Here is a 21,287-nt window from a genome sequence, read left to right on the forward strand (position 1 = left end):
GTTTGCCTCCATACGGGCCCTAATCTCTCTGATCTCATCTTCATCTTGAAATGTATGTTGGCGGCAACAGAATCGTTCTGCAGTCAGCCTTAAGTGCCGGCTCTCTAAATTTTTTTTCAATTGTGTTCTTTGAAAAGAACTTAGCCTTCTCTCCAGTGATTCCCATTTGAGTTTTCGAAGCACATCCGTGATATTTGCGTGTTGCTCGAACATAGCAGTAACAAACCGAGCAGCCAGCCTCTGAATTGCTTCCAGTCTTCCTTTAATACGGCCTGATACGGATCCCAAACAATCGAACTGCACTCAACGATGGGTCGTACTGGTGCCCTATGTGTGGTGTCCTTTACATATGAACCACGTTTTCTAAAATTCCCCCAATAAATCGAAGTCGACATTCGCCTTCCGTACAACAAACCTCATATGCTCATTCCATTTCATATTACTTTGCAACGTTATTCTTAGATATTTAATCGACGTTGCTGTGTCAAACAGCACATTACCAACGCTGTATTCGAACATTACGGGTTTATTGTTCCTACTCATCTGCATTAACTTACATTCTTCTACATTTAAAGCCATCTGTCATTCATCAGGCCAACTAGAAATTCTCTACAGTTCATCTTGTATTCTCCTTTAGTCAGTCAACGACGACACCTTCCCGTACACCATATCACCATCAGCAAATAGCCGCAGATTGCTGCTCAACCTGGCCGCCAGATCATTTACGTATATACAATATAACAGCGACTGTATCATACTTCCCTGGATTGTCCTGAAACGCATAATACTGAGACAGTAGATAAAAATTACATTGCTGACCAAAACTAGTGTATTTTCAGTTAGTACTAAAGGTTCTTAAAGAATGTTAGGCAGTAAATTTTGATCTATCAAATTTTGGCAGGTATTAGGTGTCGAGTAGTTCCCACCAAGCCTCGTTTAAGTACAGCCTACCTAGTAGAACGAAGTTTTGCCACTTCTAGGCGGCCGCGATAGTGGCTTATTGCGAGACAATGTGTCTAATAGTGTATTTTAAATACGAGAGTATGCCATCTTAGGCACTGCATAACACTTAAAACACTTGATAACGGCACTTCTAATGGCGGTACTGGCTTTAAAGAAATATATTATAATTGTGGCGCCGTATTATGAAAAAATTATTACTGCGAGACGTTTACGACCGACGCCGCCATCCGGCTTGCAGTATACAGGGCCTACAGTGCGGCGCTGTCTCACGCCTGTGGGTCGGCAGCCCGTCGCACCCGGCGCTCTCGACGAGTGCTCGTAAAGTCAACTGTCAGTCCGCTGGCTGCGTGCCTCTCCCACGCAGAGCCCGCAGCCTCGAGTACGTGCGCCTTCCCTAGTGCGTGTCGGCCACTAGTCGCGCTATCCACTCATAAGTAGGCAGACGCACTAGCGACGGACTGCAGCGCCAAACTGTTACAAACTGCCTGCCTTGACTCCCAGACCCAACACGGTGTGTTAGTTCCAATTTTCTGTATCTATAAGGTGCGTCAGGGTCATTTTAAGTCCAGTTGATGCAGAGCACATTTGCTCGTGTCGATCTCTTTCGCGTAAACCCACCATACTTTAGTGTCCTCGGCAGTAGCGGCTCGTGAGAAGATTCTGTTAGTATGGTCAAATTCTCGAGTGCCGGAGAGATCTACCGATCTCAAAATATTTCTCAAAAAACCTGTTTTCGGAAATTCTATCGTACGTACACGTCGTGAAAACTGTCAAAATTGCGTATCAAGAAACAAAAGACATCTGCAGGTAACATATATTTCATCGATCAAACGCTATTAGCAAACAACGAACCTGTTAACAACTGAAAATAACGACACATGTTTCGCGCCCTTATTGCATCTAATCGTTCGCGAAACTCTCGTTATGTGGTGAAATTTATAGTACCGTATTCCAATGCATTCTAGTCAGTGAACCGTGCATTTACTTTCAAAATCTTTTCTTAAATAATTTACTTTATTTACTGGCGATTCAACAAGAACATTGACCCATTTAATCACACTAGGTGAGCGTGGAAGTAGTTGCCAGGAAGTAACTGATGGAAAATTGCTTCTAGAAAATGTGAATTTATTCCTAAAAGCTTTTTCAAAACAGATTTAAAATTATAAGCAGAAAAGCACACTCGAAATATCAAGTCACAATCTAACAAATGTGAATTTTATTCCTAAAAGCCTTTTCAAAACAGACTTAAAATTATAAGCAGAAAAGCACCCTCGAAATATCAAGTTACAGTTTCATTTAGAGGCAAGAACAATATTAACAGTATGAGCCTTCGGGCTGAGAAGCTTGCCTGCTCCCTCTCAACACGGCCGTTGTCATGACCGCTCACAACAATCTCTGAAAGAGTACACTGGTGCAAATCTGCAACACACCAGATTACTTTAAACAAAAATTTTAACAACTCATACAAACATGTAAACTATACACAACGTAAGAGGGTTTTATTTAGAGGCAAGAACAATATTAACAGTAGGAGCCTTCGGGCTGAGAAGCTTGCCTGCTCCCTCTCAACACGGCCGTTGTCATGACCGCTCACAACAATCTCTGAAAGAGTACACTGGTGTAAATCTGCCACACACCAGATTACTTTAAACAAAAATTTTAACAATTCATACAAACATGTAAACTATGCACCCCGTAAGAGGAATGGAAATGGTACAACCCTCAAATTATTTGACACCTACAGTGCAATTGTTTATTTTTTTTAAAAGACTCTTACGGTGGAAGGGTGGCAAGCTTATAACCTAAAATGATTATTTAAATAAAATCCATAAAATGCAGACTTGCATAAAATGTACAACATGCTCTACATTACACATATACCACCTCGCAAGATGATAAGCAAGATAGAAACATATTTCAAGAATTCGGCCTTTAAGCAATAAATTCGTTAACACCGAATCCGACAAACATGACAGAGGCAGCTATTAACGTATGGCAGATTGACAGTGGGGGGGTTACTAAACAACCCAAACCTCAGATTGTTCTAGACCTCCCCAATTCCACAAGCGAAAAACGGACCACCCAATTCACAATAACCACCCTGCCGCGGGTGGGCAAACGGAGAAGAATGGTGGGACGGCCCCAAAACAAAGCGGCTGGTGATCTCACCAAGAAAACGAGTAGAATTTAACAGGTAAATGAAACAACGTATCTCCAGTCACTTAAATTCTAATAAACTGCGATTTCTGGCGAAGACCGGGCGCAGCACCCGCAACGCTCTCCCGAACCGTCCGCTGCCAGCCGCTTCAATGGACGCAGGAAGGCGCGCCGATCTCCCGTCGCGCGGCGTCGCAGCTCGCCCGGCCCAGCCCAATGTCGTGGTTCCGCTCCTGTTGCTCTCTTGCGATCCGCGAAGCCACTACCCCTTTCTATACGGCGCTGCCCGCTGGACTCACGGGGGGACCTCACATGCGCCGACGCTCAAGACGGACAAGTCATCTCGTGTCTCAGTGCGCGACCAACCAACCGACCAATGCAACCGCCAATGATCGTTGCCCGAGCAACTCGAGCAGACTGGCGATCTAACGCGCAGACTCAGATGTAGGAACTCAGCCCCGACCAGGCGACCACTAGCTGAGTTCTGTTACTGGCGGAGTGGCAAGATTCTCATTTTCTGGCTTAAGGTTTGATTCAAACGACACTCATACTGGCACTCCGACGACAGACAACACTGACTGCCCCACACTGAGCCGGCTGACCAACTGACTAGACTCGCCTCGACTGACCGCCTCACCTATACAGAGCTCATAGCGCCCCTTAGATGCACGTGAACAGGCAACCTTTCCGCTTTCCAACTAGAGGAAGACACCAAAGCTGCGATTGCCACAGCGGCGCCGCCGCCAGGAACGATGGGCGACTGCTTCACACAACGCGCTACGGCGCGCTCTTCAAAACAGCAATTTCTTGCCACGGCTCAGTGAGACATTTAGGAACTTAGCGTGCCTCCGCTACAGTGGATAGACTTGCCAGTCCTAGACCAGTAATATTAAATGTGGATTAATGATCGTCTAAGAATAATAAAGAGATATATGGAGACGGAGTTTCGAGAGTGAAGATTCTTGCACTGCGCAGACTGAATAAACGTCCTCGGGTTTCAAACGGCGTCATTACGAATGGAATACTCGAGCTTTCGACAGCTTGCTCCACCGTCGTCATCAGGAGTAAACAATCTCCTGAGTGCTAGGGTTGGTACAGTGTTCCGCTTATGCAGGCGCGGCAGTAGCGTCCGCATGCTTCCAAATAGGGACGAAGTGACGCTGGAGCGGGAAGGCGAATTGGGCAGCTGCGGCTCGCCGGGGCACCGGAGCCAACGAGATATCCGGGCCCCGTGGCGTACGTCGCAGCACCTGACACTACATGTCTTACGAGTTGCAGCTAACTTCTCCATCGGGAAGCGAGTTACTGTTTGAGACTACTTTGTTACTTCGTAGCCGTGTTTAAAGAGAGTTACGCTCTCGGTATTTCTGGTGAAGTTAAGGAATTTATTGGGTACCTTTTCATTGAGATATTGATTTCCCACCTGGTCCCAAATGTATCGAAACGTTCGCGATGTATGTCGGACAAGATATCTAGTGTAACGTCACAAGTCGTTGCGGACCCCTTATTTCCCGTAGGCACCGACTGACGTCAGCTGGCGCGACGTTTGCAACTGCCGCTCCCACTTCACTAAATGCGTCAAGCGTCCTTCTTCTGTTCGATGTGTAATTCCTCCCCTCCCCCCCCCCCCCCCCCACACACACACCCACACTCCTTACCCCTTTCCCCATCCTGTAGTAAATGTGTATTTCTGATCTTCGTTAAAATTGTTGCAGTTTATTATACTCTCGGCCGCCTTCTGTATAATGGTCGGACGATACTGGTTTGTCATATGTTGCTGAGCCACAATATACATAATCATTTTACGCGGTATTCTCGTAAACTTTCTGGTTTGCAGCTCTAGACGTAACTGTTACGTGGAGAAACGGCAGTAACTAAGAGGGTGTCGGTTTCCAGATGCAGTGAGGCGGTGAGGTGGCGGTGACGGTGACGGCGAGACGCACAGCCGGCCAGTGAGGATGCGACGACCCCTGCCCCTGGTGCTGGTGCTGGCGCTGCTGGCGGCGCTGTTGGCGGTGAGCGGCGCGCGCCGCCGGCCCGACGACCTGTTCGCGCAGCAGCGGCGCTCGCGCGCCCACGGCGGGCCGCAGCCCCCGCACAAGGAGCGCCGCCCCAACATCATACTCTTCCTCACCGACGACCAGGACGTCGAGCTCGGTAAGCACCCGTGCTCACCTGTAAACTTTTCTTTGTATACAGTGTGTTACAAAAACGTACGGCCAAACTTTCAGGAAACATTCCTCACACACAAAGAAAGAAAATATGTTACGTGGACATTTGTCCGGTAACGCTTACTTTCCATGTGAGAGCTCATTTTATTACTTCTCTTCAAATCACATTAATCATGGAGTGGAAACACACAGCAACAGAACGTACCAGCGTGACTTCAAACACTTTGCTACAGGAAATGTTCAAAATGTCCTCCGTTAGCGAGGATACATGCATCCACCCTCCGTCGCATGGAATCCCTGATGCGCTCATGCAGCCCTGGAGAATGGCGTATTGTATCACAGCCGTCCACAATACGAGCACGAAGACTCTTTACATTTCGTACCGGGGTTGCGTAGATAAGAGCTTTCAAATGCCCCCATAAATGAAAGTCAAGAGGGTTGAGGTCAGAAGAGCGTGGAGGCCACGGAATTGGTCCGCCTCTACCAATCCATCGGTCACCGAATCTGTTGTTGAGAAGCGTACGAACTCTTCGACTGAAATGTGCAGGAGCTCCATCGTGAGTGAACCACATGTTGTGTCGTACTTGTAAAGGCACATGTTCTAGCAGCACAGGTACAGTATCCCGTATGAAATCATGATAACGCGCTCCATTAAGCGTAGGTGGAAGAACATGGGGTCCAATTATGACATCACCAACAATGCCTGCCCCAACGTTCACAGAAAATCTGTGTTGATGACGTGATTGCACAATTGCGTGCGGATTCTCATCAGCCCACACATGTTGATTGTGAAAATTTACAATTTTATCACGTTGGGATGAAGCCTCATCCGTAAAGAGAACATTTGCACTGAAATGAGGATTGACACATTGTTGGATGAACCATTCGCAGAAGTGTACCCGTGGAGGCCAATCAGCTGCTGATAGTGCCTGCACACGCTGTACATGGTACGGAAACAACTGGTTCTCCCGTAACATTCTCCATACAGTGACGTGGTCAACGTTACCTTGTACAGCAGCAACTTCTCTGACGCTGATATTAGGATTATCGTCAACTGTACGAAGAATTGCCTCGTCCATTGCAGGTGTCCTCGTCGTTCTAGGTCTTCCCCAGTCGCGAGTCATAGGTTGGAATGTTCCGTGCTCCCTAAGACGCCGATCAATTGCTTCGAACGTCTTCCTGTCGGCACACCTTCGTTCTGGAAATCTGTCTCGATACAAACGTACCGCGCCACGACTATTGCCCCATGCTAATCCATACATCAATTGGGCATCTGCCAACTCCGCATTTGTAAACATTGCACTGACTGCAAAACCACGTTCGTGATGAACACTAACCTGTTGATGCTACGTACTGATGTGCTTGATGCTAGTACTGTAGAGGAATGAGTCGCACGTCAACACAAGCACCGAAGTCAGCATTACCTTCCTTCAATTGGGCCAACTGGCGGTGAATCGAGGAAGTACAGTACATACTGACGAAACTAAAATGAGCTCTAACATGGAAATTAAGCGTTTCCAGGCACATGTCCACATAACATCTTTTCTTTATTTGTGTTTGAGGAATGTTTCCTGAAAGTTTGGCCGTACCTTTTTGTAACACCCTGTATACGCTGAAGAGCCAAAGAAACTGGTACAATTTGAAACCTTCCCGTCTACTCTATATCGCTTTTGTTACGCAACCTTCCCTTCTACAATAACCTTTGAAACGTTCCCTTAGGATTTCTACCTCTTGCTTAATGATAACAAATGAAATCTTCCCTTTCAAATTAATTCTCTTTCTCAGTAATGATAAGTGCAATCTTCGCATACAAATTTAATTGCTGCTTATTAAAAGTGATTTGCTGTGATTATTTCGACGAAACATACTATGTGTCGTCGTCGTGGCCCTCAGTCGTTATCTGCAATAACCCAAAATTGTTCCTTATCTTTTTTACTGTTACTCGATCGCCATATGACTGCTACATCGAACTGTGATGTGGATATACTTACTCTGTTTTACTATACTCTGTTAGCTGCTGGTGGGCTGTCATAATAAGTGGCGGTATTTATTACCAAAGCTGACGTTATTCTTTAATAGCAAAGCTAACGTTATTCTTTAATAGCAAAGCTGACGTTATTCTTTAATTAATTTGACTGAAGTTACGTATTTCATACTTAAACTTTTTCTTGACAACAATAAAATTTTTCAAAGTTTTACGTTGATGGTTTTTGGGATGGATTGTAATCAGTAATACAATATTGCTGCCAAAAATTAATTCTATTCTGAAAACAATTCTTCAAATATTTACTGTTGGCAATGAAACGATTTTACAAACGTTCAAATGGGACTTACTTTTTACAATAATCTTACAACTAGCATTGCGCAAACGTATCTTCAGTAGCCTTTAGTGTCTCAAAAAAAAAATTCAATAATATTAGTTCCTCTTATGATAATAGTTAGCTGATGTATCTATACATCCGTTTAGAATCTCTTGTAAATCATGCCTGTTGGCTGGCAGTCACACCGCTCCTCTCAACCTCTCGCTTCAGACCTGCTACCGACTCGCTTTACTTCTCGCCTACTACTGACTTCCTACGAACGCTAAAGTGCGGTCTCTCCCGCCAACAATGCTTTCTGGTGCAGACAATCCCTGCTACCATTACAAAATGTATCAATGCGCGGTCTTTCCCGCTCTTTTCTGAAAATGTATCCATACGCGGTCTCTCCCGCCCTTTTTAAAATTATATCATTGTGCGGTCTTTCCCGCCAACAATACTTTGGTGCAGATATTCCCTGCTACCAAAATTATTTCCAAACTGATAAATATTAATTATTCCTACTTAATCCTATTAATAAAATATAAACACTTTTCATAAATTGTGGTTTGACAATAGACAATAAAAATATACACGTTTTACAATCCGCCTAATATCGTGTAGGGCCCCCGCGAGCACGCAGAAGTGCCGCAGCACGACGTGGCGTGGACTCGGCTAATGTCTGAAATACCGATGGAGGGAACTGACATTATGAATCCTGAGGACTGTCCATAAATCCGTAAGAATGCGTGGGGGTAGAGATCTCTTCTGGAAAACACGTTGCAAGGCATCACAGATGTGCTCATTAAGGTTCATTTCTGATAAGTTTGGTGGCCAGCGGAGTTGTTTAAACTCGCAAGACTGCTACTGGATCCGCTCTGTAGCAATTCAGGACGTATGGGTATGTCGCATTGTGCTGTTGGAATTGCCCAAGTCCGTCGGAATGTATAATGGACATGAGTGGATGCAGGTGATTAGACAGGATGCTTACTTATGTGTCACCTGTCAGAGTCGTGTCTAGACGTATCAGGAGCCCCATATCACTCCAAAAGCACTCGCCCCGCAGCCTCCAACAGCTCTGCTGCCATGCAGGGTCCATGGATTCATGAGGTTGTCTCCATACTTGTACACGCCCAATCGCTCGATACATTTTGAAACGAGACTCGTGCGACCAGACAACATGTTTCCAGTCATCAACAGTCCAATTTTGGTGCTGACGGCCCCAAGCGAGGAGTAAAGTTTTGTGTCGTGCATCAAGGGTGCACGAATGGGCCTCGGGCACCGAAAGCCCCCTATCGATGATGTTTCGTTGAATAGATCGCACGCTGACACTTGTTGATGGGTCAGCACTGTGAAATATGCAGAAATTTGCGGAAGTATTGCTCTTCTGTGACATTGAACGATTCTCTTCAGTCGTTATTGGTCCCGTTTTTGCATCATCTTTTTCCAGTCGCAGCGATGTCGGACATTTGATGTTTCACCTCGGAGATGCTGCGTCCCATCGCTCGTGCGCCGGCTGTAACACTACGTTCAGACTTACTTGAATCTTCATAACCTGCCATTGTGGCAGCAATAACCTAGCTAACAACTGCGCCAGACACTTGTCATCTTATATAGGCTTATATAGGCGTTGTCGATCGCAGCGCAGTATTCTGCCTGATTACATATCTCTGTATTTGAATATGATGCCTATACCAGTTTCTTTGGCGCTTCAGTGTAAATTGGAAATATTAATTTTACATATATAAATTGAATTAAGTACATTTAAATTTTGCGGCGAATAAAATAAAATCAAAAGAAATGTTGATAATTGCAGGAAGCGAACCTGCGTCAATGGACTGCCAGTCTGTGCGTTAAATCACTCACCCACTATGCAGTTATGACTGCAGCTCCTCAAAAATCGCACATACCTACACGCGGCTTCAAAGAAAAATACTCTCCTGGTGCTGTGAGCAATATAGCACTCTGACTGCCAGAAAAGATGACATCGGATAAGAGCATGCACATTCGAAAACAGACAGCTGCGCCCTTTGTCTGAGTGGATCATAGTGCAGCTGACTATCGTTTCAGCACTCAACACTGGTTTCTAACTATCGCAGACAGAGTGCTACCAAACATATTTTTGTCCTTTGTATTTGGATACCAGCACATATTCGAAGAGAAATGGCGCAACTTTAGTGCGATTCCCCACTGGCATTCGAAGAGAAATTGCGTAATTTTATTGCGATTTCCAGCTCCCGTTCGAAGGGAAATGGCATAATTCTAGTATGATATTCACGGTGTTCTGTAGCATATTAGCACACGATAACCGGCCGCCACTGTTACATAGGCATCCATTTTCTTCCTTTGATTCGAGTGTAATATGACCTCTGATAGTGGTAAACTGTGCTGCACACTGTTGGCCCTGATATTTCTTGTAATTTTCCTCGACAAGTTGTTGGAGCACGTACGTGGCCCCATTGGACACAGAAATGTGAGATGTAGTCTTAATATTTCATATCACCTCCGAAAAAGAATTATATAATCAAGTTTCAATTTGCAGGTGCATGTGTACAGGCTTGGTACATATCGAAAACCTAGCGCCCCAGCACCGTAGCACATCGCAAGAGGAGTCCATACAAAACGATTTCTTTAGTCTCAGGGTTTTACTGATGCAGTTGCCACATTTCCGCACCATACGCCACTGTCCGCGCCATACCCCACTTCACCAATATTCTGCGTTCAGTGCGTACAAGGATTACAAACAAGCAGCTGAAAAAAAAAAAAACGTTTTCTTGCATTTGTGATACGGCATCACAGAACCACCAGAGGCCGCTGTAATGTGTATTTGTTCCTGGACAGCCAGTGTCGATCAAGTGAACATCTTCAAGTTACGGATTAACATTACGTCGAGTTAAAAGGAAGATTCCTTGCCGTCAAATACATAGTTATTATCAGTTGCAGATCTGTCGCATACACAAGCACCCATTATCTTATACATTATTACTCAATATGATTTACTGTTAATCCGTGACTCGGAGATGGTCGCTTGGCCGAAACTGGTTGCCCACCAAATAAGTACAGATTACGGCAGTTTGTGATGGTTCCGTGATTCCGTTCTTTAAATACACTGAGAAGCCAAGGAAACTGGTATACCTGTCTAATATCGTGTAAGGCCCCCGCGAGCTCGTAGAAGTGCCGCTACACGATGTGGCACGGACTCAACTAATGTCTGAAGTATTGCTGGAGGGAATTCACATCATGAATCCTGCACTGCTGTCAATAAATCCGTAAGAGTACAAGTGGCTGGAGATCTCTTCTGAACAGCACGTCGCAAGGCATCCCAGATATGCTCAATAACGTTAATGTCTGGAGAGTTTGGTGGCCATCGGAACTGTTTAAATACAAAAGAGCAATCCTGGAGCCACTCTGTAGCAATTCTGGACGTGTGGTGTGTCGCATTGTCCTGCTGGAATTGCTCAAGTCCGTCGGAATGCGCAATGGACATGATTGGATGCAGGTGATCAGACAGGATGCTTACGTACGTGTCACCTGTCAGGGTTGGATGTAGACGTATCAGGGGTCCCGTATCACTCCAATTCCAAACGCCCCATACCATTATAGAGGCTCCACCAACTTGAACAGTTCCCTGCTGACACGCAGGATCCATGGATTCATCTAACATGTTTCCAGTCATCAACAGCCCAATGTCGGTATTGACGGGCCCAGGGAGGCTTAAAGCTTTGTGTCGTACGGTCACGAAGCATACACGAATGCGCCTTCGGCTCCGAAAGCCCATATTGATGATGTTTCGTTCAATGGTTCGCACTCTGACACTTGTTGATGGCCCAGAATTGAAATCTGCAGCAATTTGGGGCAGGGTTGCACTTCTGTCACGTTGAACGATTCTCTTCAGTCGTCGTTGGTGCTGTTCTTGCAGGATCTTTTCCGCCACAAGGATGAAGGAGATGATATTCACGGTACACTCGTGAAATAGTCGTAGGGGAGAATCCCCACTTCACCGCTCCCTCGGAGATACTGTGTCCCATAGCTCTTGCGCCGAGTATAACACCTAGTTTAAACTCATTTAAATCTCGATAACCTGCGCCGGACACTTGTCTTATATAGGCGTTGTCGAACAGCGCAGTATTCTACCTTTTTACATATCTCTGTATGCCCGGGTTCCAGGGTTCGATTCCCGGCGGGGTCAGGGATTTTCTCTGCCTCGTGATGACTGGGTGTTGTGTGCTGTCCTTAAGTTGGTTAGGTTTAAGTAGTTCTAAGTTCTAGGGGACTGATGACCATAGATGTTAAGTCCCATAGTGCTCAGAGCCATTTGAACCATTTTACATATCTCTGTATTTGAAAATGCATGCCTATATCAGTTTCTTTGGCGCTTCAGTGTAGATGGAACCTGTGCAGCTACATTTACGGAAAATGTCTTGCGTTCGTATCGTGCTCAACGTAATGGTGTGACGCGTCGTGCTGTGCTACGGCAGGCTCGCTGAACTTCATGCCGCGCACGCTGCGCCTGCTGCGCGACGGCGGCGCCGAGTTCCGGCACGCGTACGTGACGACGCCCATGTGCTGCCCGTCGCGCTCCAGCCTGCTGACCGGCATGTACGTGCACAACCACCACGTCTACACCAACAACGACAACTGCTCGTCGCCGCAGTGGCAGGCCAGCCACGAGACGCGCTCCTTCGCCACCTACCTCTCAAACGCCGGCTACCGCACAGGTACGTCTGCGAAGCCTCATTTCATTGCCAACAGTAAATATTGGCGAAACCTCGCTGTCAGCAACAACGTAGCCACCTAAAACGTAATACTGCAGCACTTTTGGCCTGTAAAACATAGGGAATTTCGACGTGTTGCCTGTCGGCGCTTGTCTCTGCATCTTGGACCGAAGATCGTTAAGGGGTTTCCCTGGTGTTTCGCCGGCACAAGTAAGACTTCAAGATGAATATAATAATTCCAGTCGCAAAGAAAGCAGGTGTGAAAATTACCGAACTATCAGTTTAATAACTCACAGCTGCAAAATACTGACACGAATTCATTACAGACGAATGGAAAACCTGGTAGAAGCCGACCTCGGGGAAGATCAGTTTGGGTTTCGTAGAAATGTTAGAACACGCGGGACAGTGCTAACCCTAGTGCTTATCTTAGAAGATAGGAAAGACAAACCTACATTTATATTCCAGTACAAAATTTGACTACATTAAATTTACTACAAAAAAGGTCCTGTTCACTTTTTTCTGCAGAACTAATAGTTTACACATACCAAACAAGAGAAATGAAAATCTTGCACATGAATTCTGAAGACGTTCCAGATTGCATGAAACCTGTCGGTAGTGCCAGTTGAATCACTCTGTATAATTACTCGCAGGTAAGACAGATTCCAGACTGAGGTTCACTGAAAAAATTATCAGGAAATGTAGTCCATCAAATAAGATTTATAAACAGTATGTTCGAACAGTACTTGAATATTTTTCGTAAGTCTGGGATCTGCACCGGACTGGATTGACAGAGGACATAGAGAAAATCCAAAGAAGATCAGCACGTTTCGTTACAGATTTATGTAGCAAGCACGAAATCTTCAAAATGGATCAAATGGCTCTGAGCACTATGGGACTTAACATCTGAGGTCATCAGTCCCGCCGGCCGGGGTGGCCGAGCGGTACTAGGGCTTCAGTCTGGAAGCTCTAAGTTCTAGGGGACTGATGACCACAGCAGTTAAGTCCCATAGTGCTCAGAGCCATTTTTCATCAGTCCCCTAGAACTTAGAACTACTTAAACCTAACTATGGACATCACACACATCCATGCCCTAGGCAGGATTCGAACCTGCGACCGTAGCAGTAGCGCGGTTCTGGACTGAAGCGCCTAGACCCGCTCGGCCACAGCGGCCAGCCACGAAAGCTTCCGGCAAATGTTCAGTGAACTCCAGTGACAGACACCACAAGACAGTCGATCTGCTTCACGGTATGGTCTCCTATTAAGTGTCTACATTCCTAGAAGATTAAACCGATATATTGCTTCCTCCTACGTATATGTCGCGAAAAGAGTATGAAGATAAAAGTAGAGAGATTCGAGGACACGCGCAGGCTTGCCTGCAGTCGCTCTTCACACGAATCACTAGTGTCTGGAACAGGAAAGGGAGGAAGTGACAGTGCCTCATAAAGTACCCTCCACCACATACTGAAAGTAGGCGTGCAGAAAAAAAGTTCAAATGTATGTGAAATCTTATGGGATTTAACTGTTAAGGTCATCAGTTACTAAGCTTACACACTACTTAACCTAAATTACTCTGAGGACAAACACACACACTCATGCCCGAGGAAGGACTCGAAACTCCGCCGGGACCAGCCGCAGAGTCCATGACTGCAGCGCCTTAGACCGCTCGGCTAATCCCGAGCGGCTAAGGCGTGCAGAGTACTGATGTAGACATAAAAAGAAAAATTCAGTAAAATTAGTACGGTATACAGCGATAATGGTTGCACAGCCTTTTTTTACAGGGTATTGTTGTTGCCGTGGTCTTCAGTCCTGAGAGTGGTTTGATGCAGCTCTCCATGCTACTCTATCCTGTGCAAGCTTCTTCATCTCCCAGTAGCTACTGCAGCCTACATCCTTCTGAATCTGCTTAGTGTATTCATCTCTTAGTCTCCCTCTACGATTTTTACCCTCCACGCTGCCCTCCAATACTAAATTGGTGATCCCCTGAACATGTCCTACCAACCGATCCCTTCTTCTAGTCAAGTTGTGCCACAAAGTTCTCTTCTCCCCAATCCTATTCAATACCTCCGCATTAGTTATATAATCTACCCATCTAATCTTCAGCATTCTTCTGTAGCACCACATTTCGAAAGCTTCTATTCTCTTCTTGTCCAAACTAGTTATCGTCCATGTTTCACTTCCATACATGGCTACGCTCCATATAAATACTTTCAGAAACGACTTCCTGACACTTAAATCTATACTCGATGTTAACAAATTTCTCTTCATCAGAAAGACTTTCCTTGTCATTGCCAGTCTATATTTTATATCCTCCCTACTACGACCATCATCAGTTATTTTGCTCCCCAAATAGTAAAACTCCTTTACTACTTTAAGCGTCTCATTTCCTAATCTAATTCCCTCAGCGTCACCCGACTTAATTCGACAACATTCCATTATCCTTGTTTTGCTTTTGTTGACGTTCATCTTATACCCTCCTTTCAAGACACTGTCCATTCCGTTCAACTGCTCTTCCAAGTCCTTTGCTGTCTCTGACAGAATTACAATGTCATTGGCGAACCTCAAAGTTTTTATTTCTTCTCCATGGACTTTAATACCCACTCCGAATTTTTCCTTTGAGTCCTTCACTGCTTGTTCAATATACAGATTAAATAACATCGGGGAGAGGCTACAATCCTGTCTCACTCCCTTCCTAACCACTGCTTCCTTTTCATGCCCCTCGACTCTTATAACTGGCATCTGGTTTCTGTACAAATTGTAAATAGCTTTCCGCTCCCTGTATTTTACCCCTGCCACCTTTAGAATTTGAAAGAGAGTATTCCAGTCAACATTGTCAAAAGCTTTCTCTAAGTCTACAAATGCTAGAAACGTAGGTTTGCCTTTTCTTATTCTAGCTTCTAAGATAAGTCGTAGGGTCAGTATTGCCTCACGTGTTCCAATATTCCTACGGAATCCAAACTCATCTTCCCCGAGGTCGGCTTCTAACAGTTTTCCCATTCGTCTGTAAAGAATTCGCGTTAGTATTTTGCATCCGTGATTTATTATATTAAACTGATTGTTCGGTAATTTTCACATCTGTCAGCACCTGCTTTCTTTGGGATTGGAATTATTATATTCTTCTTGAAGTCTGAGGGTGTTTCACCTGTCTCATACATCTCGCTCACAGGGTATTAGCAAAGATAAATTCGGGAGCTGCTGAATGACATTATTGACAGACTGAATGTGGCCGTTTGACAAGCAACTTTCAAGATATACAGGTGAAAAATAAACTGTAGAAATGGATTTTGTGTGGGTAGTCGGTCGTAGGCTAATAGATCAGTGAACGCGCAGCGAAAGCAAGAAGACGCACATGAGGCTGCCTACTATACCGCTTGCGCCGCGCACAGACGCGCGGCCCGAGGCTCGGCTGCCGGCCCCTTTGGCTCAGCTGCCGGAGTGCCGCTGCCGCCGCCGCTGCGGCCGCCGACCCTGCCGCCTTCCGAGCGGCCTCCGCTGACGTCACGCATCCTTGGCAAGGTCAGCTCCGCCCCCGCGCGCCAGCCTCACGCGGCCGTGACCACCGCCACCGCCACGCGGCCTGCCCGCAACCCGCAAACCGCCCCACAGCCCGATAACGAGGGCTAGGGTCGTCCTCTCACGTGACGTGGAAACGTTCGTGAACAGGGAGCTAGTGACGTCACAGAGTGCAGTTCCGTAGTTCAATACGTTACAGAGCGTGAAAGGAAGAGTCTACCACTTCAGACTTGTGCCTCGCGGAGAGGAACTTGACCAGTGGGATGCAGCATCGCTTTTACACCACAAGCAGAACTTAGGAGATTCCATATTGGATAATGTATATGAAATTAAATGTACTTGGTGGTTTCTTATTATAGCGCACGTTATAAATATAAACTGCTTTACGTAAATGGATCTCCCGAAAATGTGTCGTTTTTGATCCGATTTTTTTATAATAAAAAGACGGGAAACTACGTATCGTTATCCAGAATTGGATTTTCACTCTGCAGCGGAGTGTGCGTTGATATGAAGCTTCCTGACAGATTAAAACTGTGTGCCGGACCGAGACTCGAACTAGGGACCTTTGCCTTTAGCGGGCAAGTGCTCTGCCAACTGAGCTACCCAAACACGACTCACGACTCGTCCTCACGGCTTCAATTCAGCCAGTACCTCGTCTCCTACCTTCCAAACTTCACAGAAGCTCTTCTGCGAAACTTGCACTCCTGGAAGAAAGGATATTGCGGAGACATGGCTTAGCCACAGCCTAGGGGATGTTTCCAGAATGAGATATACACTCCGCAGCGGAGTCTGCGCTGATATGAAACTTCCTGACAGATTGAAACTGTGTGCTGGACCGAGACTCGAACTCGAGACCTTTGCCTTTCACGGGCAAGTGCTCTACCAAGACTCGAGTCTCGGTCCAGCACACAGTTTTAATCTGTCAGGAAGCTACGTATCGGTGCTTAACGGCTTCTCGTATTTGATGCTTTAGTATTACGACTTGTGAGCTATGAAAGAATGCGGTTTCAGTGCCACGGTGCATTGATGGTTTAAGAAAAGTGTCATTTTTGGTACCATTTGTTATGTGTACTCATAAGATGATAATCGCTTCCGAAGTACTTGATCCATTAGACCAGAAGTGTACAGACTTCTACTACAGCAGGATGAAAATCTCACATTCTGACTCCATATCGGACGCAAGCTAAAAAAAAAAAATAATTGGTTCACGTCATTTGTTTCACAAACATTCGCTTTATTTAACAAATATAGATACAACAATGTATTCTCAAAAGAACTACCTCATACAAGCGCCCGTCCTCTCCTTTCTGGTAGAAAATGAAAGATGCGAAAAAAGAAAAGGAAGAAAAAGGTACAAGGACGACAGTGAAGGGCGAGCTGCGTCAGATCAACTTCGGGCCGCAGTCTGTGCATCTCTAGACATTTGTACATGTTATATACTACAACTTGGAAAACACCGTCAAGTGGAAATTGTAGCGTAACTAATAAAGTCGTGAAACGACGAAGGTCAAGGTTATAGGTACATATCCGAAAATCATCCATATTTTTTGTGTTTTCTTCTTATTAATTTAATAGAAGAATGATCTGCAGTACCCAATGTTATTTATTATAAATAATAGCGTCTCCATCCAAGATAGAGTATCTTCGATATTGTCTACATCTACGTCACTGGCTGGTTCCCTTGTAGTTCAGTGCAGCTTACACCACAAAGAGAACAACATGGCTAGCATGTGGTCACGAGAATAAATGTGTTTTTTAATACAGTCAATCGAGAAGGAGCAGGGCTCATACAACGTTTAAAGTAAGAATTACAACAACAAACCTTGTCTATCTGAGACGCTATCCCGTGTATTTGACAAAGTGAAACTGTGGCCGTCGGAACCTACAGATATCAAAGGAAAGTCAAACAAATTTTGTTAATATGCAGAACATGTACAATGTGGAATGCATAGAAATAAGAGAAAGCAGTAGAAGTATAGCCGAGGTAGATGAGATATTTTACTATTGATGGAGTATTTTATAACAAGCTTTTTCCAGAAGTGATTTGTAGCATACTTTGTTATCATTCCATTCTTAATCATACCATAGGTACTTTCGTGTACTAGCATCGTCTACCATCGATAACTCCAGAATCTTCTTCGCGATTCGCTCCGTTCTCCTTCGACGAACGCTGGCAGAGTGAACGCAGATATTTTACGCGCGTCCATTTTCGTGAACAGTGCGCTTTGCTATCAGATACAGCCGACAACTGCCGCTGGAGAGCGCTGCGTTTGCGAACCACGGAGGGGAGCACCTTATATTCCGAGAGATGTAGCAGGCCGTTTCAGAGGGTACAGCAACCACGACGAATGCTATGCACGGTGTGCTTCACGATCAGAAACATTTCCTGTGTGAGGATGACTTAAGCCGTTACACTGTTCGGCCAGCGTTAACAAATTGAATAACTACGCCTGTTTGTAACAAACTAGATTTTCCCCGATGTCAATACAGTAATAGGTTTACCTGCTAACTTCACAGCTGCGTACTTGTTCATTTTCCCTGTCTGTTTAAACAAACAGATTCCGAAAATTTGCGCTTCATATGACCTTGTCACTAACTTTAAAAAGATTTTTCTGAGCCCAAGACTCGTCCAGTAGTTGTCATTGCAGCAGGTGGCTCCAGTCACGAAGAACGCCCGCTTCGGCCAGGTGGAAACCCCACTTCGCATTCTTACCTAGCAGTCCGCTACTCCGACTCTCGTCCCGTTTAACGTTCGCTATACGGAGTAATAAAATAATCCTACCCTGCAGTGGTTTACTAGGCATGATCGTATTACAGATGGTAGGCCGCGCCATCCAAAGACCTTTGAATTGATTTACCAGGATCAGTGATAAAATAAATGCCTCCATTTTTTTGTAGTTTTGTTTTACAAGAAAAGTAAATGTCATATACACGGGGTAACGGCTATAATATTCACTTACAGTCTGATGCTTTTCAGAATAATGACCATCTTTGTCCACCGTTTTTTCCATCTTGAAACAAGGGCACCTACGAGGGCAGTTCAGTAAGTAATGCAACACATTTTTTTTCTCGGCCAATTTTGGTTGAAAAAACCGGAAATTTCTTGTGGAATATTTTCAAACATTCCCGCTTCGTCTCGTATAGTTTCATTGACTTCCGACAGGTGGCAGCGCTGTACGGAGCTGTTAAAATGGCGTCTGTAACGGATGTGCGTTGCAAACAACGGGCAGTGATCGAGTTTCTTTTGGCGGAAAACCAGGCCATCTCAGATATTCATAGGCGCTTGCAGAATGTCTACGGTGATCTGGCAGTGGACAAAAGCATGGTGAGTCGTTGGGCAAAGCGTGTGTCATCATCGCGGCAAGGTCAAGCAAGACTGTCTGATCTCCAGCGTGCGGGCCGGCCGTGTACAGCTGTGACTCCTGCAATAGCGGAGCGTGCGAACACACTCGTTCGAGATGATCGACGGATCACCATCAAACAACTCAGTGCTCAACTTGACATCTCTGTTGGTAGTGCTGTCACAATTGTTCACCAGTTGGGATATTCAAAGGTTTGTTCCCGCTGGGTCCCTCGTTGTCTAACCGAACACCATAAAGAGCAAAGGAGAACCATCTGTGCGGAATTGCTTGCTCGTCATGTGGCTGAGGGTGACAATTTCTTGTCAAAGACTGTTACAGGCGATGAAACATGGGTTCATCACTTCGAACCTGAAACAAAACGGCAATCAATGGAGTGGCGCCACACCCACTCCCCTACCAAGAAAAAGTTTAAAGCCATACCCTCAGCCGGTAAAGTCATGGTTACAGTCTTCTGGGACGCTGAAGGGGTTATTCTGCTCGATGTCCTTCCCCATGGTCAAACGATCAACTCTGAAGTGTATTGTGCTACTCTTCAGAAATTGAAGAAACGACTTCAGCGTGTTCGTAGGCACAAAAATCTGAACGAACTTCTCCTTCTTCATGACAACGCAAGACCTCACACAAGTCTTCGCACCCGAGAGGAGCTCACAAAACTTCAGTGGACTGTTCTTCCTCATGCACCCTACAGCCCCGATCTCGCACCATCGGATTTCCATATGTTTGGCCCAATGAAGGACGCAATCCGTGGGAGGCACTACGCGGATGATGATGAAGTTATTGATGCAGTACGACGTTGGCTCCGACATCGACCAGTGGAATGGTACCGTGCAGGCATACAGGCCCTCATTTCAAGGTGGCGTAAGGCCGTAGCATTGAATGGAGATTACGTTGAAAAATAGTGTTGTGTAGCTAAAAGATTGGGGAATAACCTGGTGTATTTCAATGCTGAATAAAACAACCCCTGTTTCAGAAAAAAAATGTGTTGCATTACTTATTGAACTGCCCTCGTATATGTGTGTGGTAAAAATTATGGTCCTGCTTCCTCAGCCACTGGCGCCAAGTATTTTTCAAGGCCACCGTATCTTCAAAATAATGTCTCCGCCTACACTGAAGCGCTGCAACAGACTGGATTCAGTTATTTTCCTCACCTTTTTATCCTCGTCGATCAAAATTTTGGGCAACTAACGTGCACAAATCTTGGAATAGCCCAGTTTTTCAAAATGTCTGTCATACTGCCTTTACCAGTGGGTAACTGGCTACACAATTTCATCTGACGTTGCCCGGTGGTCGTCACGGATGATTTCGTCGACGTTACTGAAGTAGCTGGTTATGTAAATTGAAGGTAGAGGAGTAGAAACGAAAGGAAAGGGAAGGAGCTATTGATATCGGCTGCATCGGGATTTTATGCGGAATCAGTGTCGACGAGCGAAAATGTGTACCAAACCTGGACTCAGACCCGGAATCTTCTGCTTACTATGCAGTCACGTTAACATCTCCACACTCCTTCTTCTGCCTTTCGTGAAAACGAGTGGACGTTTCACTAAGAATTCAACCACAGAACACTGTCTTGTACGTACATCAATGTCAGCCATTTTCTAAACTTAGGCAAGTGCTGAAATCTGTTGATGTATGACGCTGTTACTGGAATGAGCGTAGAGCAAGTTTTGGAAACTCCCTAGCAGGATGTATCTTGGCACTCTTCGCATACAGTAATCATTGAGGGAAGAGAAAGAAGCATTTGATGGCAGGAAAGTCCTAAAACTGACAGGGAAATTAATCCCAAACCTTTTGTATTTGTTGTCTGACCCTTACCACTGAACTGCCAAGCTATGTTCACAAAATTTAGTAGATATAATTGTAACCTGCAGACAGTCAGAATGTTTGAGCTCTGCAATTCGTTCTCCACTTTTCCAGGCTACTGATAGCCAACCTCTAGTACCGTCCATTAAGTTTTACTTCAGTAAGTGACTACCTACCGTGCCATCTTCATCCTCCCAACTCCTCTCACAATGTCTCAGCACCGGCAAGAGATGGAATCCCAGTGAGCTTGTATAGCTTCTGCACACCCTATCGCAACCTAAAGTAACTCGTTTACTGCAGAACCCACATTTT

The 21,287-nt window shown here is 45.3% G+C and overlaps 1 protein-coding gene across 2 annotated transcripts in view; it reads left to right on the top strand.

Moving 5' to 3' along the window:
* The window catches only part of LOC124588712 (extracellular sulfatase SULF-1 homolog), a 792,368-nt gene that overhangs the window by 330,700 nt on the left and 440,381 nt on the right, over positions 1-21,287 (top strand). For both annotated transcript variants that reach the window (XM_047131489.1, XM_047131490.1), the window contains exons 3-4: positions 5,017-5,277; positions 12,067-12,306. In XM_047131489.1, the coding sequence (XP_046987445.1) occupies positions 5,079-5,277; positions 12,067-12,306 (439 nt within the window). In that variant the 5' untranslated portion in view covers positions 5,017-5,078. The remainder of the gene's footprint in view (positions 1-5,016; positions 5,278-12,066; positions 12,307-21,287) is intronic.

Source organism: Schistocerca americana, chromosome 2, assembly GCF_021461395.2.
Source record: "Schistocerca americana isolate TAMUIC-IGC-003095 chromosome 2, iqSchAmer2.1, whole genome shotgun sequence".
NCBI classification, from domain to species: Eukaryota; Metazoa; Arthropoda; class Insecta; order Orthoptera; family Acrididae; genus Schistocerca; species Schistocerca americana.